At 33.1% G+C, this 14,821-nt stretch overlaps 8 protein-coding genes across 8 annotated transcripts; 4 read left to right on the top strand and 4 right to left on the bottom strand. All coding sequences in view use genetic code 12, as the record gives it.

Moving 5' to 3' along the window:
* Positions 1-288: 288 nt before the first annotated feature.
* CDC14 (phosphoprotein phosphatase) lies at positions 289-1,647 on the bottom strand (the record flags this gene model as incomplete). Its single annotated transcript, XM_002548587.1, has 1 exon — positions 289-1,647. One exon carries the CDS (start codon positions 1,645-1,647, stop codon positions 289-291), a length of 1,359 nt encoding a protein of 452 aa, XP_002548633.1.
* Positions 1,648-4,726: 3,079 nt separating this feature from the next.
* CTRG_02929 (TFIIH/NER complex subunit) lies at positions 4,727-5,836 on the top strand (the record flags this gene model as incomplete). The annotated part of the gene is made up of 1 exon (XM_002548586.1): positions 4,727-5,836. One exon carries the CDS (start codon positions 4,727-4,729, stop codon positions 5,834-5,836), a length of 1,110 nt encoding a protein of 369 aa, XP_002548632.1.
* A 14-nt stretch (positions 5,837-5,850) lies between these two features.
* Positions 5,851-6,231, bottom strand: CTRG_02928 (uncharacterized protein; the record flags this gene model as incomplete). The annotated part of the gene is made up of 1 exon (XM_002548585.1): positions 5,851-6,231. The coding sequence occupies one exon, from the start codon at positions 6,229-6,231 to the stop codon at positions 5,851-5,853; it is 381 nt and encodes a 126-aa protein (XP_002548631.1).
* Positions 6,232-6,401: 170 nt separating this feature from the next.
* Positions 6,402-6,683, bottom strand: FCA1 (cytosine deaminase; the record flags this gene model as incomplete). The annotated part of the gene is made up of 1 exon (XM_002548584.1): positions 6,402-6,683. One exon carries the CDS (start codon positions 6,681-6,683, stop codon positions 6,402-6,404), a length of 282 nt encoding a protein of 93 aa, XP_002548630.1.
* Positions 6,684-8,447: 1,764 nt separating this feature from the next.
* On the top strand, positions 8,448-9,530 carry CTRG_02926 (uncharacterized protein; the record flags this gene model as incomplete). The annotated part of the gene is made up of 1 exon (XM_002548583.1): positions 8,448-9,530. One exon carries the CDS (start codon positions 8,448-8,450, stop codon positions 9,528-9,530), a length of 1,083 nt encoding a protein of 360 aa, XP_002548629.1.
* A 195-nt stretch (positions 9,531-9,725) lies between these two features.
* CTRG_02925 (uncharacterized protein) lies at positions 9,726-10,733 on the top strand (the record flags this gene model as incomplete). Its single annotated transcript, XM_002548582.1, has 1 exon — positions 9,726-10,733. One exon carries the CDS (start codon positions 9,726-9,728, stop codon positions 10,731-10,733), a length of 1,008 nt encoding a protein of 335 aa, XP_002548628.1.
* Positions 10,734-10,796: 63 nt separating this feature from the next.
* Positions 10,797-11,999, bottom strand: CTRG_02924 (uncharacterized protein; the record flags this gene model as incomplete). Its single annotated transcript, XM_002548581.1, has 1 exon — positions 10,797-11,999. One exon carries the CDS (start codon positions 11,997-11,999, stop codon positions 10,797-10,799), a length of 1,203 nt encoding a protein of 400 aa, XP_002548627.1.
* Positions 12,000-12,832: 833 nt separating this feature from the next.
* Positions 12,833-14,647, top strand: ALG11 (alpha-1,2-mannosyltransferase; the record flags this gene model as incomplete). Its single annotated transcript, XM_002548580.1, has 1 exon — positions 12,833-14,647. One exon carries the CDS (start codon positions 12,833-12,835, stop codon positions 14,645-14,647), a length of 1,815 nt encoding a protein of 604 aa, XP_002548626.1.
* Between the last annotated feature and the right edge of the window lie 174 nt (positions 14,648-14,821).

Below are 14,821 nucleotides of genomic sequence, written 5' to 3'. Positions count from 1 at the left end.
CATATTCGAATCATTGGAAAGAAATAAAAGAGGATGATGATATAAGTGAGTTTAATTTGAAAGATTATTCAATCATTGCATTTGCTTATGGACCAGAAGATGAATTTGTGATTACAGAACCTGCCTTTGAGGAGAATTGAAAATAGGTGTTCTTACATAGTAACGATTATATTATTAAAAAAAAAAAAGAATAAAAGAACAAATAAATCTAGTTATTATTATACAAAAGATATGGATATATATATAAAAATTGAAAGATAAATGGGGTATTAATGTGGAATATTGAACTTAGTGCTTTTTTCCACTAAGTTTTCTGATTCCTCCAGAATGTACTCTTTGATTTGGGTTACCTCCAGAAGCCACCCTAGTTCTTGACCTTGTTTTGCATACTTTTAAGAAATTAGTTGGTGAAGAACCTGGTGGTGATGATAAAGTCTCGCTAGTTACTGTTCTGGTGGTTGTTGTAGTTTTAATCACATGAATAGGTTGTTGTCCAGTTACGCTATTAGTAGATATCGAACGCAATACTCTCCAATCAGAACTTTCTTTTCGGTTAGGAGTAACTGAATTATATCTTGCTGGCGAGCTTTGAATAATATCTTGCATGGTATTTTCATCATCGGAGTTATTGGCCATTTCAATTTCTTGTATGGCATTTTCACCATTATCGATATCTTCATCATCAGACTGTTCAAGGTATTTTCTTGGTTGTCCAGGTGATTCCATTGGCACAACTGTTTGGATTTTAGATGCCAATGCACCACTGATTTTTCTTCTTCTTATTGGAGTATTAGTAACGGATGAGTCGCCAAATGGAGAAGTCATTTGTTGTTGCAATTGTAATCTTTCTCTTCTTCTTGCATCTCTTATTCTTTGTTTGTACTCTTCATATGAACACAATGGGAATAAATTACCAATAAATTCGTCTGGTCTATTGTCAACAATCATTGTATGTCTCCAACTTCTAAAATCATCTTGATGCAAGTAAAGCCAATGTTGTTGTGGACCCACTACCATACCAGGTCTAACCATACGCATGTAAGCAATACATTCATTAGCAGTAAATCCATGTGTGTATATGAGATGGGCACCAATCAAACATCCAGTTCTTCCCAATCCTGCTTTACAATGAACTGCTATTTTCCCACCTTTGTTGATGATACACTCGGCAGCACCGATAAATTTTTGCACATATTCTAAAGTTGGACAAGTCCCATCTTCGAATATCATATCAATGTGTTTAATATTTCTTTTTGTGAATTCTTTAGCATCATACAAATGGGAATTTAATCGAACAACCAATTGAACATCGTGTTCGATGAAGTAGTCCAACACTTTCTGGAAAGGTTCATTAATACCACCTCTCTTACTTTGTTGTGGGGATGCAAATGCAATGAAATCTTTTGAAATTACGTTGAAATCACCTTGATCAACTCTTTCGTATTGTTCATATTCTTCAAGATCAAAAGTAGTCAAATCAATCATGCCTCTTTCCTTGGCTCTCCACATGGCATAAACAATATCTTGAATGGTGATCTCATAATCAGCAGAACTGTATCCTGCATCTCTGAATGCTTGTAATGGAGGATTAATTTGAGCAATTGGTTGCAAGACTTGATGTGGTGCCCAGTTTTGAATCAAGATCATATAACAACATAACAAACATGCAGTATTGGCTCTTTGTTTAGGATCAGTAGAGCTATAAAGAACTAACCCTTTACCTTTGTTATCTTCATCATTTAAAACATTATGTAAAAGAACAGCAAATCTGTATAAAAGACCAATATTCAAAGGACCGAAATCTAAATGAAAAGCATTATATGGTAATGCATCTTCAACAGTGAAATAAACTAAATCGTCTGTGTCTCGACGTGGAACATCATAGGCACCAAGATAGATTCTATCTGTAAAATAAAGTGTTAGTAAATGATAATGACAATGATGTAGACTATGAAATCATTAACGAAGGGTATACATACTTTTAAGGAATTCTATAAGTGGAACATCAACTTTTGATTTACGCATTGGATTGATTTATTTTAAAAGTGTAGTTAAATAAAAAAAAAAGAAAAAACAAACAAAACTGATTCACGAGGAGTACTTTCTATCTGGCGAACAATGATGACTTTATAAATATTTGGGAATTGAGAATAGAAATCAAGCTGATATGATAAAGAAAACACACTTCTGGATAAATTTGACACTGTTGTTATTGTTGTTGTATTTTTCTTTTTTTTTTTATTTGCTAAGCGTTGTGTTTCTTTTTAAGTATTGAAATTTTCTTTGTACACAAGTGGATGAGATTTTGCTTTGTTTATGTTTTGATTTTCCTAATTGGAAACAAAATTGTTGTTGAATGCACGCATGCACACGATTTCAATTAAAATGTGGGACAAAATCACCTGTTCCGTCGTTTCAACTGTAATCTCACTCAACTGGAGCAAACAAGGAAAACTAACAAAAAAAAGGATAAGAACGCTGATATGTCGACAACCCCCCCCCGTTTGATCCATTAACACCATCAGCACAAGAGATAACAACCGTTTCCCCCACACCCACCCTCACTATAGCTGACCAATGGTATGACCAAGATTACACACAATGTGTAAAATCCAATTTACAAACAAGATTACTAACTCAACCAGTCTTCATCTTTATATTCATTCTCTTCAGAGACATTATCTCAATTGAAGAAATTCAGATTTGAAAGTGCTAGAAAGGATACTCCACAAGCTGTTATCTGTATGTATTGTAAATTAAGTTGCACATTAGACAATTAATTGGACAAGAAAGTCGTATTAACAATCATGCATTAGACACAATCGATAAGAAAACTTATGAAGTGAAACCAGATGATGAAATTATTGAATCAATCGAGGAATTGATAGAAGAATTACCAGATACCACTCCAAGATTCATTATCTTGTCATATCCTTTCAAGTTGAATGATGGAAGAATGAAATACCCTTTAGTTATGTTATATTGGATCCCACCAACTAGTGGACAAGAAAGTAGAATGCTTTATGCTGGTGCAGTAGAGCAATTCAGAGATAAAGCTGGAGTTTCAAAGTATGTATTCCTTACAATAAGAGTGATTACAATTGAATTTCATTACTAACTATGTTACTAGGTTGATTAAACTTGAAGAAGAAGAAGATTTTGAGGACTTAAAAGAACAATTGATCTAAGCAAATAGTTAATTATAGACTTATTTAACTTTTTAATACCAGATATTCACTGTGATACACCTTTAACATGTGTGTTACTCCAAACTATGAATCAGTTATCCCACAGCTGATGCTCCTCTTTCTCCTTGTTGAATAAATTCCTGCATATACTCTGGAATGAAAATTTCTCAAATGAGGTCGTGCACCAAATCAGTAATTTTCCAGTGAAATTTTTTTTCTCTCTCTTTCATCTCTCATGTTCTCAGTTTAAAAAGAAAAAAAATTTTCATCTTACATTTCATAATTCTTACTCTTTTTCTTTTTCTTTCTTTTCATAACTAACTAAAGAAACAAATCAGTCATCATGGGTCGTATGCATTCATCTGTATGTTCTACTACATTTAGAAACCCATTCAACCACATCAACTACCACCATTTCACTCCATGAATAGAAAGTATACTTGGCTTTATCAACGACAAGGTCTTGCTTAAAGTAAACGATTCACCTACGGTCGACATTACAGACTTAGAATTGTTACTATATACGCTTTAGGTATCTGATATTCTCGTTTGATATTGCCAGACATAATTTGATAACTATATATCAACATGAAGATGATTCTTTTGTTTGATTATTGTTTCATTTTATGGTTAAATGACTTTTCTAAAAGTACTTGAACAATTACCTGCCCGTATTTATGGCCAACTATTGTTCTTGTATGTTCTGGTGTGCTCTAATTGGTGGTAACTTTTTATATTTTTTTGTTTGGAAGTTTTTATTCTTGATGTGATTCAAATTACTAACAATTAGCTCTTCTTTTGTTTTAGGGTAAAGGTATTTCCTCCTCCGCTCTTCCATACTCAAGAAACGCTCCATCTTGGTTCAAATTATCTTCTGATGAAGTTGTTGAACAAGTTATCAAGTACGCCAGAAAAGGTTTGACTCCATCTCAAATTGGTGTTATCTTGAGAGATGCTCACGGTGTTTCCCAAACTAAAGTTGTCACTGGTAACAAAATCATGAGAATTTTGAAATCCAACGGTTTGGCTCCAGAAATTCCAGAAGATTTGTACTACTTGATCAAGAAAGCTGTTTCCGTCAGAAAGCACTTGGAAAGAAACAGAAAAGACAAGGACTCTAAATTCAGATTGATTTTGATCGAATCTAGAATCCACAGATTGGCTAGATACTACAGAACCGTCGCTGTCTTGCCACCAAATTGGAAATACGAATCTGCCACTGCTTCTGCTTTGGTTGCCTAAGCGTGTTTGTCTCCTGTATTTTGTATATTATATAATGTTATTAATTTAATACTTTTTTATATCAAAAGATAAAGATTCAATGAACGTAAAGCTATTTTCAACTTAAACTAAACATAATCGTGATCTATTGAGATGAGTGGTGAGTTTTTCACTTGAGTTATTGAAAGACGTTCGTGATCTTATACAGTGGTGTTTTTTTCGTAGAATTTTAGAGCAAATAATTGAAGAAAAAACGAGAATGAAGAAAAATCCAACCAATTGAAAAAGCAACTTACATTCATTAATAACTACCAATAATGGAAGAAATTTCAGATAGACTATTTAACGACAATACAGGAAGCATAGAATCAGGTAACGATGATCCATCATTATTGACAATCATACTAGATCTTTCCCTTAAGGGATGGTTCAATATTAAAGACTTGATTTCCATCCAAGACATCACCAAATCTTTGTTGGTATTTTTAAATGGACATCTTTCATTAAACAACAGTAATCAGGTTGCATTTATTGTCAGTTCATCTAAAGGTTCCAAATTTTTATACCCTGACCTAACAACAAATGGAAATAACACCACAGAGGATTTTGGTGGTCAATTCCCAGGAATGTATCGACAATTCAAAATGGTTGATCAGTCAGTATTACATCAATTGAACAAATTTATCGAAGAAGTTATGGCAACTCCAGAAGAAGAAGAAGAAAATGGAAGAAGAAGAAGAACAACTAATACATTAACAGGAGCTCTAAGTATGGCCTTAACTTACACTAATAGAATGTTAACATTAGATCAAACGATTACAACCACAACAGCATCCGCCATGACAACATCGACTTTAGAAAGTACATCAAATAACAACACTTCAAGTTCGGGCTCAGCATCTGTATCTACAACGGGCATAAAGTCACGTGTGTTGATTGTATCAGCTAATGATGACGACGATATCAAATATATCCCATTGATGAATTGTATTTTTGCTGCCCAGAAGATGAAAGTATCTATAGACGTGGCGAAATTGGGACACAAGAATTCATCATATTTACAACAAGCTTCAGATGCCACTAGAGGAGTTTATTTACATATTGAAGATCCTAAGGGGATTATTCAAGTTTTATCTACAGCATTTTTCATTGAACCAAATTTAAGACCTTATATTATTTTGCCAACAAATTCAAATGTTAATTATAGAGCCAGCTGTTTCTTGACTGGTAAGTCTGTCGATTTAGGATATGTTTGTTCAGTTTGTTTATGTATTATGTCAAAATTACCTGATAATGGGAAATGTCCGGCTTGTGATTCTGCATTTGATAAAAAAATCATCAATGAATTGATTAGAGAACCACAGGTAATTTCCAAGAAGAAGAGAAAACTCGACAATGGAACCTCTGCAACACCCACTCCTAGTTAGTTGCTATCCAGCGGTCATATACCATTATTTATAATATCAAAGGGATAGTCTTTAGGATAATTATGTATTTCAATAAGATGGGTTTGTCTATCATTAGGATTTAAGAATGTTTCCTGACATGTTTCATTGAAACAACCATAAGTTCGATCTCCTCGATCTCGTTTTATCTGTAGTAGCGGATTATGATGTTCATCTATATGTAGTAGTAGGAAATGCTGATTGGGAAATGGTTTCTGACAAGATTCACAAATATAATCATGAGTCGATACCACATGACTTTCATATTCTTGATAATTAGTAAACTCTAGTTGTATACATGGGGGAAAATTGCAATATATTTTCTGTGTAGTGATTATGTCATCTTGTCGAGTATCATCTTCCCTTGCTCTTTTCATTTCTTTTTGATTACCTAAAATCTTCGTAAAGTTTTTCGAAAACTTACAGTTTTATTTTTTCTTCTTCATCATCATCATCAGCATATAAAACTCCTACAAATACATTATCCTTCATGTGTACTATTTACAATCTATTGACAGATACAATATTGACCTTTTTAGTAACATGTCTATTCTCCAATATCTTCATTCCAATCAGTTGGTCTTTCTTTAATGAATTTACTCATGATTTCTTTACAATCATTATCATCCAAATTAATAACTTCAACTCCATTAGCTCTTAATAAATCTTCAGCACCTTGGAAGTTGACATTTTCACCCATGACGACTCTTTTAATACCATATAATAAAATAGCACCAGTACACATATTACATGGGGATAATGTGGTGTAAATAGTACAGTCTTTATAAGCTTTACCTGGTAATCTACCGGCATCTTCTAAAGCAGACATTTCTCCGTGTAAAATAGCTGAACCTTTTTGGATTCTTTCATTATGTCCTTTACCCAAGACTTTACCATCTGAACTAATGATACATGAACCTATTGGAATACCTCCTTCAGAGTAACCTTAACAATAAGAAATGTTAGATATTGTTCTTGTATAAAATATAACATAATGCAGAGAATGGAAAACATACCTTTTTGAGCTTGTTCTAAAGCAATTTGTAATCCTTTTTTATCATCAAATGACATGGTTGTATAATTGTAGAGTGAAAAAATATACTTTAAATAAGAAAAGATAAAAAATCGTTTAACTAAAAAGAAAAATATAATAAAAATGCAAGAGGAGATGCAAGCAATTCTTAGGCGGGAAAGGAAAAAAACCATAGGTTAAATTTCTTCTCTTCTTGGTACGACCTCGACCTAACTACGTCGCATGATTTTCTTATTTTTGGGGCCGTACGACAAGAAAAAAAGAAGAAGATGTCATCGTTCGGACTAACAAAGCAAAAATCCATCGGGAAAACGACGCAATTGGAAAAAGAAAAAGAAAACCAGAAATCCGGAAAAGAAAACCGTTGGAAGAAAAAGAGAAAAGCGCAAGACGCATCTTATTGTTTTTCTAGCCACCTTTCCCATACAAATTCGTATGCTCTTGTCTTCGGAATTATCACTGTGGATTACATAACCATTGGAACGGAAAAAGCAATGCCTTATCCGATACAATTTTTTGTTTTTCTGTTTTGCAGCCTGTAAATTATCAGACGAGACAGTTTTGATATTAGGTTTAAGGTTTTATCATTCTGTTAAAGGTTCATGGGCATCTGATAGACATAACAAAACTCAAAACAATTGAAAACTTAACATTTATTTCTAATTCAAAATCATCAAAGTGTATTTCATAAAGAAGGTTTTATTCTTACCATGTAATTGATCACTTTGATTATAATCAAGATATACGATCAAATAGAAATACAATTTTTCTATAAATTAAACCAGTTGTCATGATATCATGGATTCGGTTTGTTTTTGCTACATTCAAAGACACGGATGTTGATTCAGTCTATGATTTTTTGTGTGATTCCTTTAAACCTGTAAAAGACTACAAGTATTTCACTAAAGTTGATATTCAACTTATTCAAAACTTGATTATTACTTTGGATGATAATTTTACAAAATAGAAAGACGGTCTAGTTAACTTTATCCACGAGTACTTGATAATCACATAACTTTCAACAAATCTCAACTCTTTGGTAAATTAATCACCAAAGTGTGGAATTTTAAAACTGTTGAGTAATTCAAACTTTCATATCCCAAACAAAGTTGTTATATTGGTTCAATTAATTTAACAACACAATTGGAAAATATAAATGAAGCAGATATATTGATTCGGTTGATTAAGGATATCTCTTGTTTCTTTAGGTATAAATCAAATTCAATTTCAGTATTCAAAGTGAACTTGTTTGGATGTAAAAACAAGGAAGACGCAAAACCTATATCACGTCTATTCAAAAGGTTATTTAACGCAAAGGGTTGTATGAAATTAAGTTTAAGAACACAAACTGGGTTAGTGTGTGAAGTTAAAATTTTAGATTTAATTAATTTGAGTATACTCTCAAAAACTATATTCTGACTTTCAGTAATAGTTTTGTATAGTTTTATATAGTTTCCAGTACTTCTTTATAAATAGGAGATATCCCTAAAAATACAGGTATATAAGAGTGCAATCCAAGGGCGGGATATATCCTAGCTTGAGTATGCCTTCTTAATCAAAATGACTTGCTTATTTGATTTACCACCAGAAATCATTGAAAAGATTGTGGTACATGTACCATCTTATTATATTCCAAGGGATGTTTTACCACACGCGTTACTGTATCTTAGTACTGAGAACTATTGTCGTTATATTTTAGGAGGAATGTTCATTGCTTGTAATCCCAATCATTTTGATTGTCTTTATATTAATGTTTTCTCCAGGGACATTTCTTTGACAGAAAATAAGAATTATAGAATTGTTGATAAATATTTTGCGGAGTCTATAGTATTGTCAAGTAATTTCAATTTCCTGTCAATTCCAACACCTCTTATTAGAGTGTGGACAGGTGTCCCTGATTTAATAATACCACTAGATTTATCTGTAACAAATGAGAGAACATTTAATGATTACAAAAATGAAATCATTAGTAGATTATCGACTGAAGATTACAAAAAATTGGAATTGTTCAGGTGGGAACGGAATTCTAAATTCCTATATTCTAATTCTCGATATTTCAAACAACATGATGTCAAATATATTAAAAATTTGAAATTTATAATGGATGATACAACTAATTACTATCATTTATTTTATCCTTTGAAGCCAGAAATCCTAACTATTGCTATTGAATCTAGAAAGAGGGTCTATTGTGGATACCAAATTACAACAGCTATAGATTTAGCAAATGTGGTGAAATTCAAATTAGAATGTACCAGATATGATTTCACCATTTCAGGTTGGAATGCTATATACGAAGAATTAAAAAGAGTTAGAGAATTTAACATTGATCTTGGATTTATTGTTCTCCCAGATTTTGTCCCCAGTCGAAAGAAGTCAATCTCCAGCTATAATTTAACATTATTTGGGAGTACTCGTTTTGATTACTTGGACACGCATGTTTTCAGAAAGAACATTTTGAGTTCCTTGCAACCAGCTTTAGCTGATGATGCTTGCTGTGTTGTTACTATTATACACCAAAAAAGACATATACATGTACAAAGTCGTGAGCCACTTCCTATTGAAGGTCTCTGGCTCTTGTTGTTTTGCTTTTTTGTTTTTTCCTTCTTTTATTTTGCAGTCGGGTTTGTTGCCCCTAAATGAATAATGATAATTAAAATATAAAGTTGAGTTCAAGCCGATATTAAAGTTTTAAATTTCCGTCCTTTCTTCATAAGCATACTCTATTTTAAACATATTGTAAATACTTTGATAAAACCTAATTATGTTTCTAGTTTTCATCCCTTAAATTTGTTGTGCAATTCGTTGATTATCATTTCTCCCATAAAGAATTTAATTATGTCTTTCTCCTTTTACTATTCATATCATAAACATAATATGACTAACTTATTAAATCTTCCACAACATTGTATTGAATCTATTGCAAAACAATTCAAGTCCAGATATTTCTCCCCAAAAGATTTGTCCTTGGTTTTATCAAGTTTCGATAATGAAAATTACTGCAAGTATATATTATGTGGTAACTTTAGTTGTAAAGAACATGAATATTTCGATAATATATATATTAATATATCAAACATTGAACCAACCCTTGACGATAGAAAGAATTTTCGAATTATAAATCGTGAATTCTTGTTATCAAATTTGATTGAATATGTGGAATTACAAAAATTATGTTTGGCTCCATTATTAAGAATTTGGTCAATTGATCCCAATTTACATATTATACTAGCATTACATCCTTATGTTATCAGATTTAGAGGTAATGGTCGGGTTATAATTTTCAAAGATGACATTTCTAGTACGGAGAATCTTGAAATAAGACAAGATATGGTGAAAAAGATATGGGGATCTCAACAATTGTTACTAAAAGATTATCAATATCTTAAACAAAGAGAGATTGAAAATATAATTGATTTGACAATTGAATTACACGATGATATGAATAAAGATATGGAGGGATTAAGATACTTGCATCCAAGTATTTTAAAAGTGATTATTAAATCTACAAAATTGACTTATTCTGGAGATATAATTGCTCAAGTTTTAGATTTGACAAATGTTAGAAAATTTACATTTTCATATCCTGTTGCTGGTTCGAGAGTCACGAATTGGAATTTCATTGCTGAGGATTTAGAAGTCGTCAAGGTGTTGGATATTTCTCTCGGTACAATTGTCAACATAAATGATTTTTTGAATTATGAAGCAAGGTCCATAGATGAATTTAAACTTACATTACTAGGAGGAAAAGATAACTTGGATCAAATAAAGTCAAGCGTGAGGAGGATAATGAGATCAGACAATTATGAAGTTGTTTTTAAACACAAATCAGAGATTATTAATTGAGAATCAGAATAAAGCCAGTGCTAGATATACATTACATTAATCTAATATACAGTGTGAATGTGTCTACTTTTTCTGTGAAGAAGTATGGAAATCAGGTGTTTTCAAAAGGTTCTTATTGAATGCACCTCCTGGTGATGGTGTGAAGAATGTCACATAATCATTCATGTTAAAACTCGTAGGAGTTAAAGCTAACCCTTGAGATGGAAGGCCACCATTTAAAGAACTGAAGAATGGAGTCAATCTGTTTTGTGGTGTTCTTGTGTTCAGACTCGTTATTACTCTCTTTGGAGTTACCGGTGGAGGTGGAGCAATGAACGCCGAAGCGCCCGAATTAGAAGACTGCGAATTTGGTTGTGATACAGACAATACTGGAGGAACAGGTTGAGAAGTTTGTTGTTGCTGTTGTGATGGCTGTGATTGTGATGATGGTTGCTGTTGTTGAGATGATTGGGATGGGGAATGTTGTTGAATGGACGGGAGAGGTTTGCTGACGGAACGCGGTGTGTTTCCATAGAATGCTCTTGCTGGAGAAGGAGAGGTGGCTAAGAACATTAATAAATCAGCACCTTCAGCATCGTTGAAACCATTGCTATTGGATGATTGTTTAGGAGTTTTCAAAAGAGCATTCTGTGAGGTTGACAATTCTCTCTTTGGTAAAGTTGGAGTTGTTTGCTCTTCCTTTGTTGGTGATCTAGAACCTTTCTTTGTAGGTGTGCTTTCCAACTCTAAGGATGGTTTAAGGGTATTCTTGGTTGCCGTTGGTGGTGCATTTCTTTCTGGTGTAATTTCTTGCAAAACCATTTTATTTGGCGATGTCTTCCTCTTTTTAGTTGGTGAATCTAGCATGTCATCCGCGTCATGATGTGCAATATTTTTTAGTGGGGAAGAAGATAAGAAGGCTGCCGCTGGTGTCCTTATATGTGTTGGTGACTTACCATTTGGTGAATATAAGTTTATCGGGGACGAGTTCAAGTTATCCATATTGTTGATGGGAGAACCATTGTGAAGATTGTGTGCACTGGCATTTTTCTTCATGATATAGCTCTTCAATGGTGAAGATTTTGGTAATGACATTGGTGTGGTTTTGACATTTGTTGGTGATAATGACTGTTTTGCAGTTATGCTTGCTTTTGAAAGTTTCTTCTTTAATTGACGAGCAATTTGCTCCAATTCTTCCTTTTTAAGAGGAGTCTTGACTTTAGGTTGACCATTATTAATTATGACTGATGACATATTGAGTGATGAGTAATTATCCGTTGAATACATAAATATATACCTCAAATAGAAGAATGAATATATATATATAACCAAAAACCAAAAAGAAATGAAATCTAAAAAAGAAAAAGATTTCCACAAATGTGAAATGGGAGTTCTTTATTTGATTTTTGTTGAAAGGAGACGTGGGTTACAATTGAAAGGAGAGAATTTTTTTTTTCCTACCTCTCTCTCTCTCTCTTTTTCTTTTTTAGTTAAGCATTCTTCTCCTTTGCTAAATTAATCGCGTCAAGTATATTATTTTTTTTTTTTTGTGATTTCTTTTGTTTCGATAATTTGTCCGTTTTAGGAAAGGTGATGAGTTGGATATGATACACGTGATATACTGCACACAATTCATATCGTATTATTTTGATACTTGTCGTATGAAACCTATTAATTTATCGGTTTCAAGTTAAATTCAGCATACTACTCATGATAGATGTTGCAATTGAGTATCATTAGAGTGTTAGGTTATAGAAATTATAAGTGTAACTATCCACAACGATTCAGATTCTGTAATGTTAAGTCTTTTCTTACAAAACTGTACCTGTCTTCGGTTATGATGGTTATGAATGGCCACCATTACTCTGATTATCACTCGATAGCCAGCTTAAGCTTGCTTTGAGATAGCCATACATGCTTGCCTAATTTTGAAAATTTTTTTGCATCGATTAAATTCTCTGTACTCCAGGTGCACGACTTGCTGACGGAAATTCTGCTTTATTTTTCAGACGAAGGAGTTGACCGAGAGATCGATTGCGAGTGAAATATTTCTTATCAGTGTTATAATTCAGAAAAGGTATACTTCTTTTTTTTCATAAACATTCACCACTCTCAAATCAATGTATTTTATAATATTTGTGGTGTCGGTTGTTTACTTGACGTACAAGTTATTTACAGCTGTCTTACCACATCATTTGTTGGTTCCAAGTCAATCTTGGAAGGAAAAAATCACCAAAGTAATTGAATATCCCAAACCGATTTATTTGGAAGTTGGGACCAAGAGATCAAGTTATAGAAGACGATTGATACTTGCTAGCAAAAATCCATCATTTTACACAAATTTTAGAAATAACAAGTTGAAAATCAATCCTGAGGATTCCAAAGATGGAGAAAATTTCTTGAATGAAATGAGAAGAAGGGATGCCCACGATCCTAAACGTAGGGTGATTTACGGGTTTTTCCATCCGTATGCAAACAATGGTGGCGGAGGTGAACGTGTATTATGGCAGGCTATAAAGGCAACATTATTGGCTGATGATAAAAATATCTGTGCCATATACACCACTAACATTGAAGCAGAACCATTGGATATCTTAAACAAAGCAGAAAACAAGTTTCAAATTGATGGTTTAGATCACTCTAGAATTGTTTTTATCTATTTGAGAAGATTCAATCGTTTGATTGATGGTGCATACTGGAAACATTTCACGTTAATTGGTCAATTGTTCGGTACTGCCTTGTTAACTTTCGAAGCTATATTTGAATTAGCTCCTGATGTATGGATAGATACCCAAGGTTTACCAAGTAGCTACTTGTTGGTATCTACTTCTTTAAAAATTCCAATTATGGCCTATACTCACTATCCCATTTTACAGCTGGATATGTTTGGTAAATTAAAATTTCAAAGGTTTGCTGATTTGAAGAAGTTCAGTATTATCAGGGTTAGAGATTACTTGTCATTTGGAAAACTTGTTTATTGGTCTTTGTTGTACTACTTTTATGTATTTCTTGGAACCAAAGTAAACATTGCTTTAGCTAATGGAAGCTGGACGTATGAACACTTGACAAGAATCTGGACTTTCAATCCAGCTTTTGGTCACAAATTAGAAATCCTATACCCACCATGTGGTACCGAATACTTGACTGCAAACATTGATGTGACCAAACCCAGAGAAAACAAAATGTTATACTTAGCCCAATTTCGTTCAGAAAAACGCCATGATTTGTTATTGCTGGAATATGGATCTTTCTTGAAGAAGAACTATCCAGGAGTAACAAAACCTACTGAAGAAATCCCAACCATTGTTTATGCTGGATCGTGTCGTACTGCAGATGACACAGCTACCTTAAAGTCTTTACAGAAGCAAGTTGATGATTTGGAATTGACCGAGTTTGTTACATTCAGAGTTGATATCTCCTATGACGAAGTGGTTGAGCTATTGTCCACCTGTAAATTTGGTCTTAATGCTATGTGGAATGAACATTTTGGAATTGGTGTGGTTGAATATATGGCAAGAGGGTGTATTCCAATAGTTCATGCATCCGCTGGTCCATTGTTAGATATAGTTGGTAATGACCAATTGGACAATTGGAACTCAGAAACAGGATTTTTCTTCAAAAGCTACAATGACCCTGATTTGGACAAAAGTCTTCAGGAGAAGGTTATCAATGGATTTGTTGCCTATGAATTAAATGGACACATCATCAATTATCCGACATTTGCATCCTTGTTAACTGAAATATTTGTCGTTGATAGATCTTTCATTAGTGATGCAAAACTAATTAAGATGCGTCAAAATGACCAACAACTCGTAAAACAGAAGTTTTCCAACAAGACATTTAATGAATCCTGGATTCTGTATATTAACGAATTAGATGCCATGGAAAAGGATTTCAGAGAAGAAAACAGATCTAATGTTGAAAAGGTGTTCTAGTATGTTTTTAGCATAGATAGATAGATAGTCGTGTATACTGTGCGAATCTGAATTAACACGTTAACAGCTTTCACTTTTTTTTTTCCTGCTCTCTCACTAAATTTGGTTTTCGTTCGGATTGTCTGTTCACTGAAAAAATGAAGGAAAAAAAAAATCAACAACACATAGGTAAAG

This window comes from Candida tropicalis, assembly GCF_000006335.3.
Source record: "Candida tropicalis MYA-3404 genomic scaffold supercont3.3, whole genome shotgun sequence".
Taxonomy (NCBI): domain Eukaryota; kingdom Fungi; phylum Ascomycota; class Pichiomycetes; order Serinales; family Debaryomycetaceae; genus Candida; species Candida tropicalis.
The sequence above is the reverse complement of the archived record's forward strand: the minus strand, read 5'-3'. Positions and strand labels throughout refer to the sequence as shown.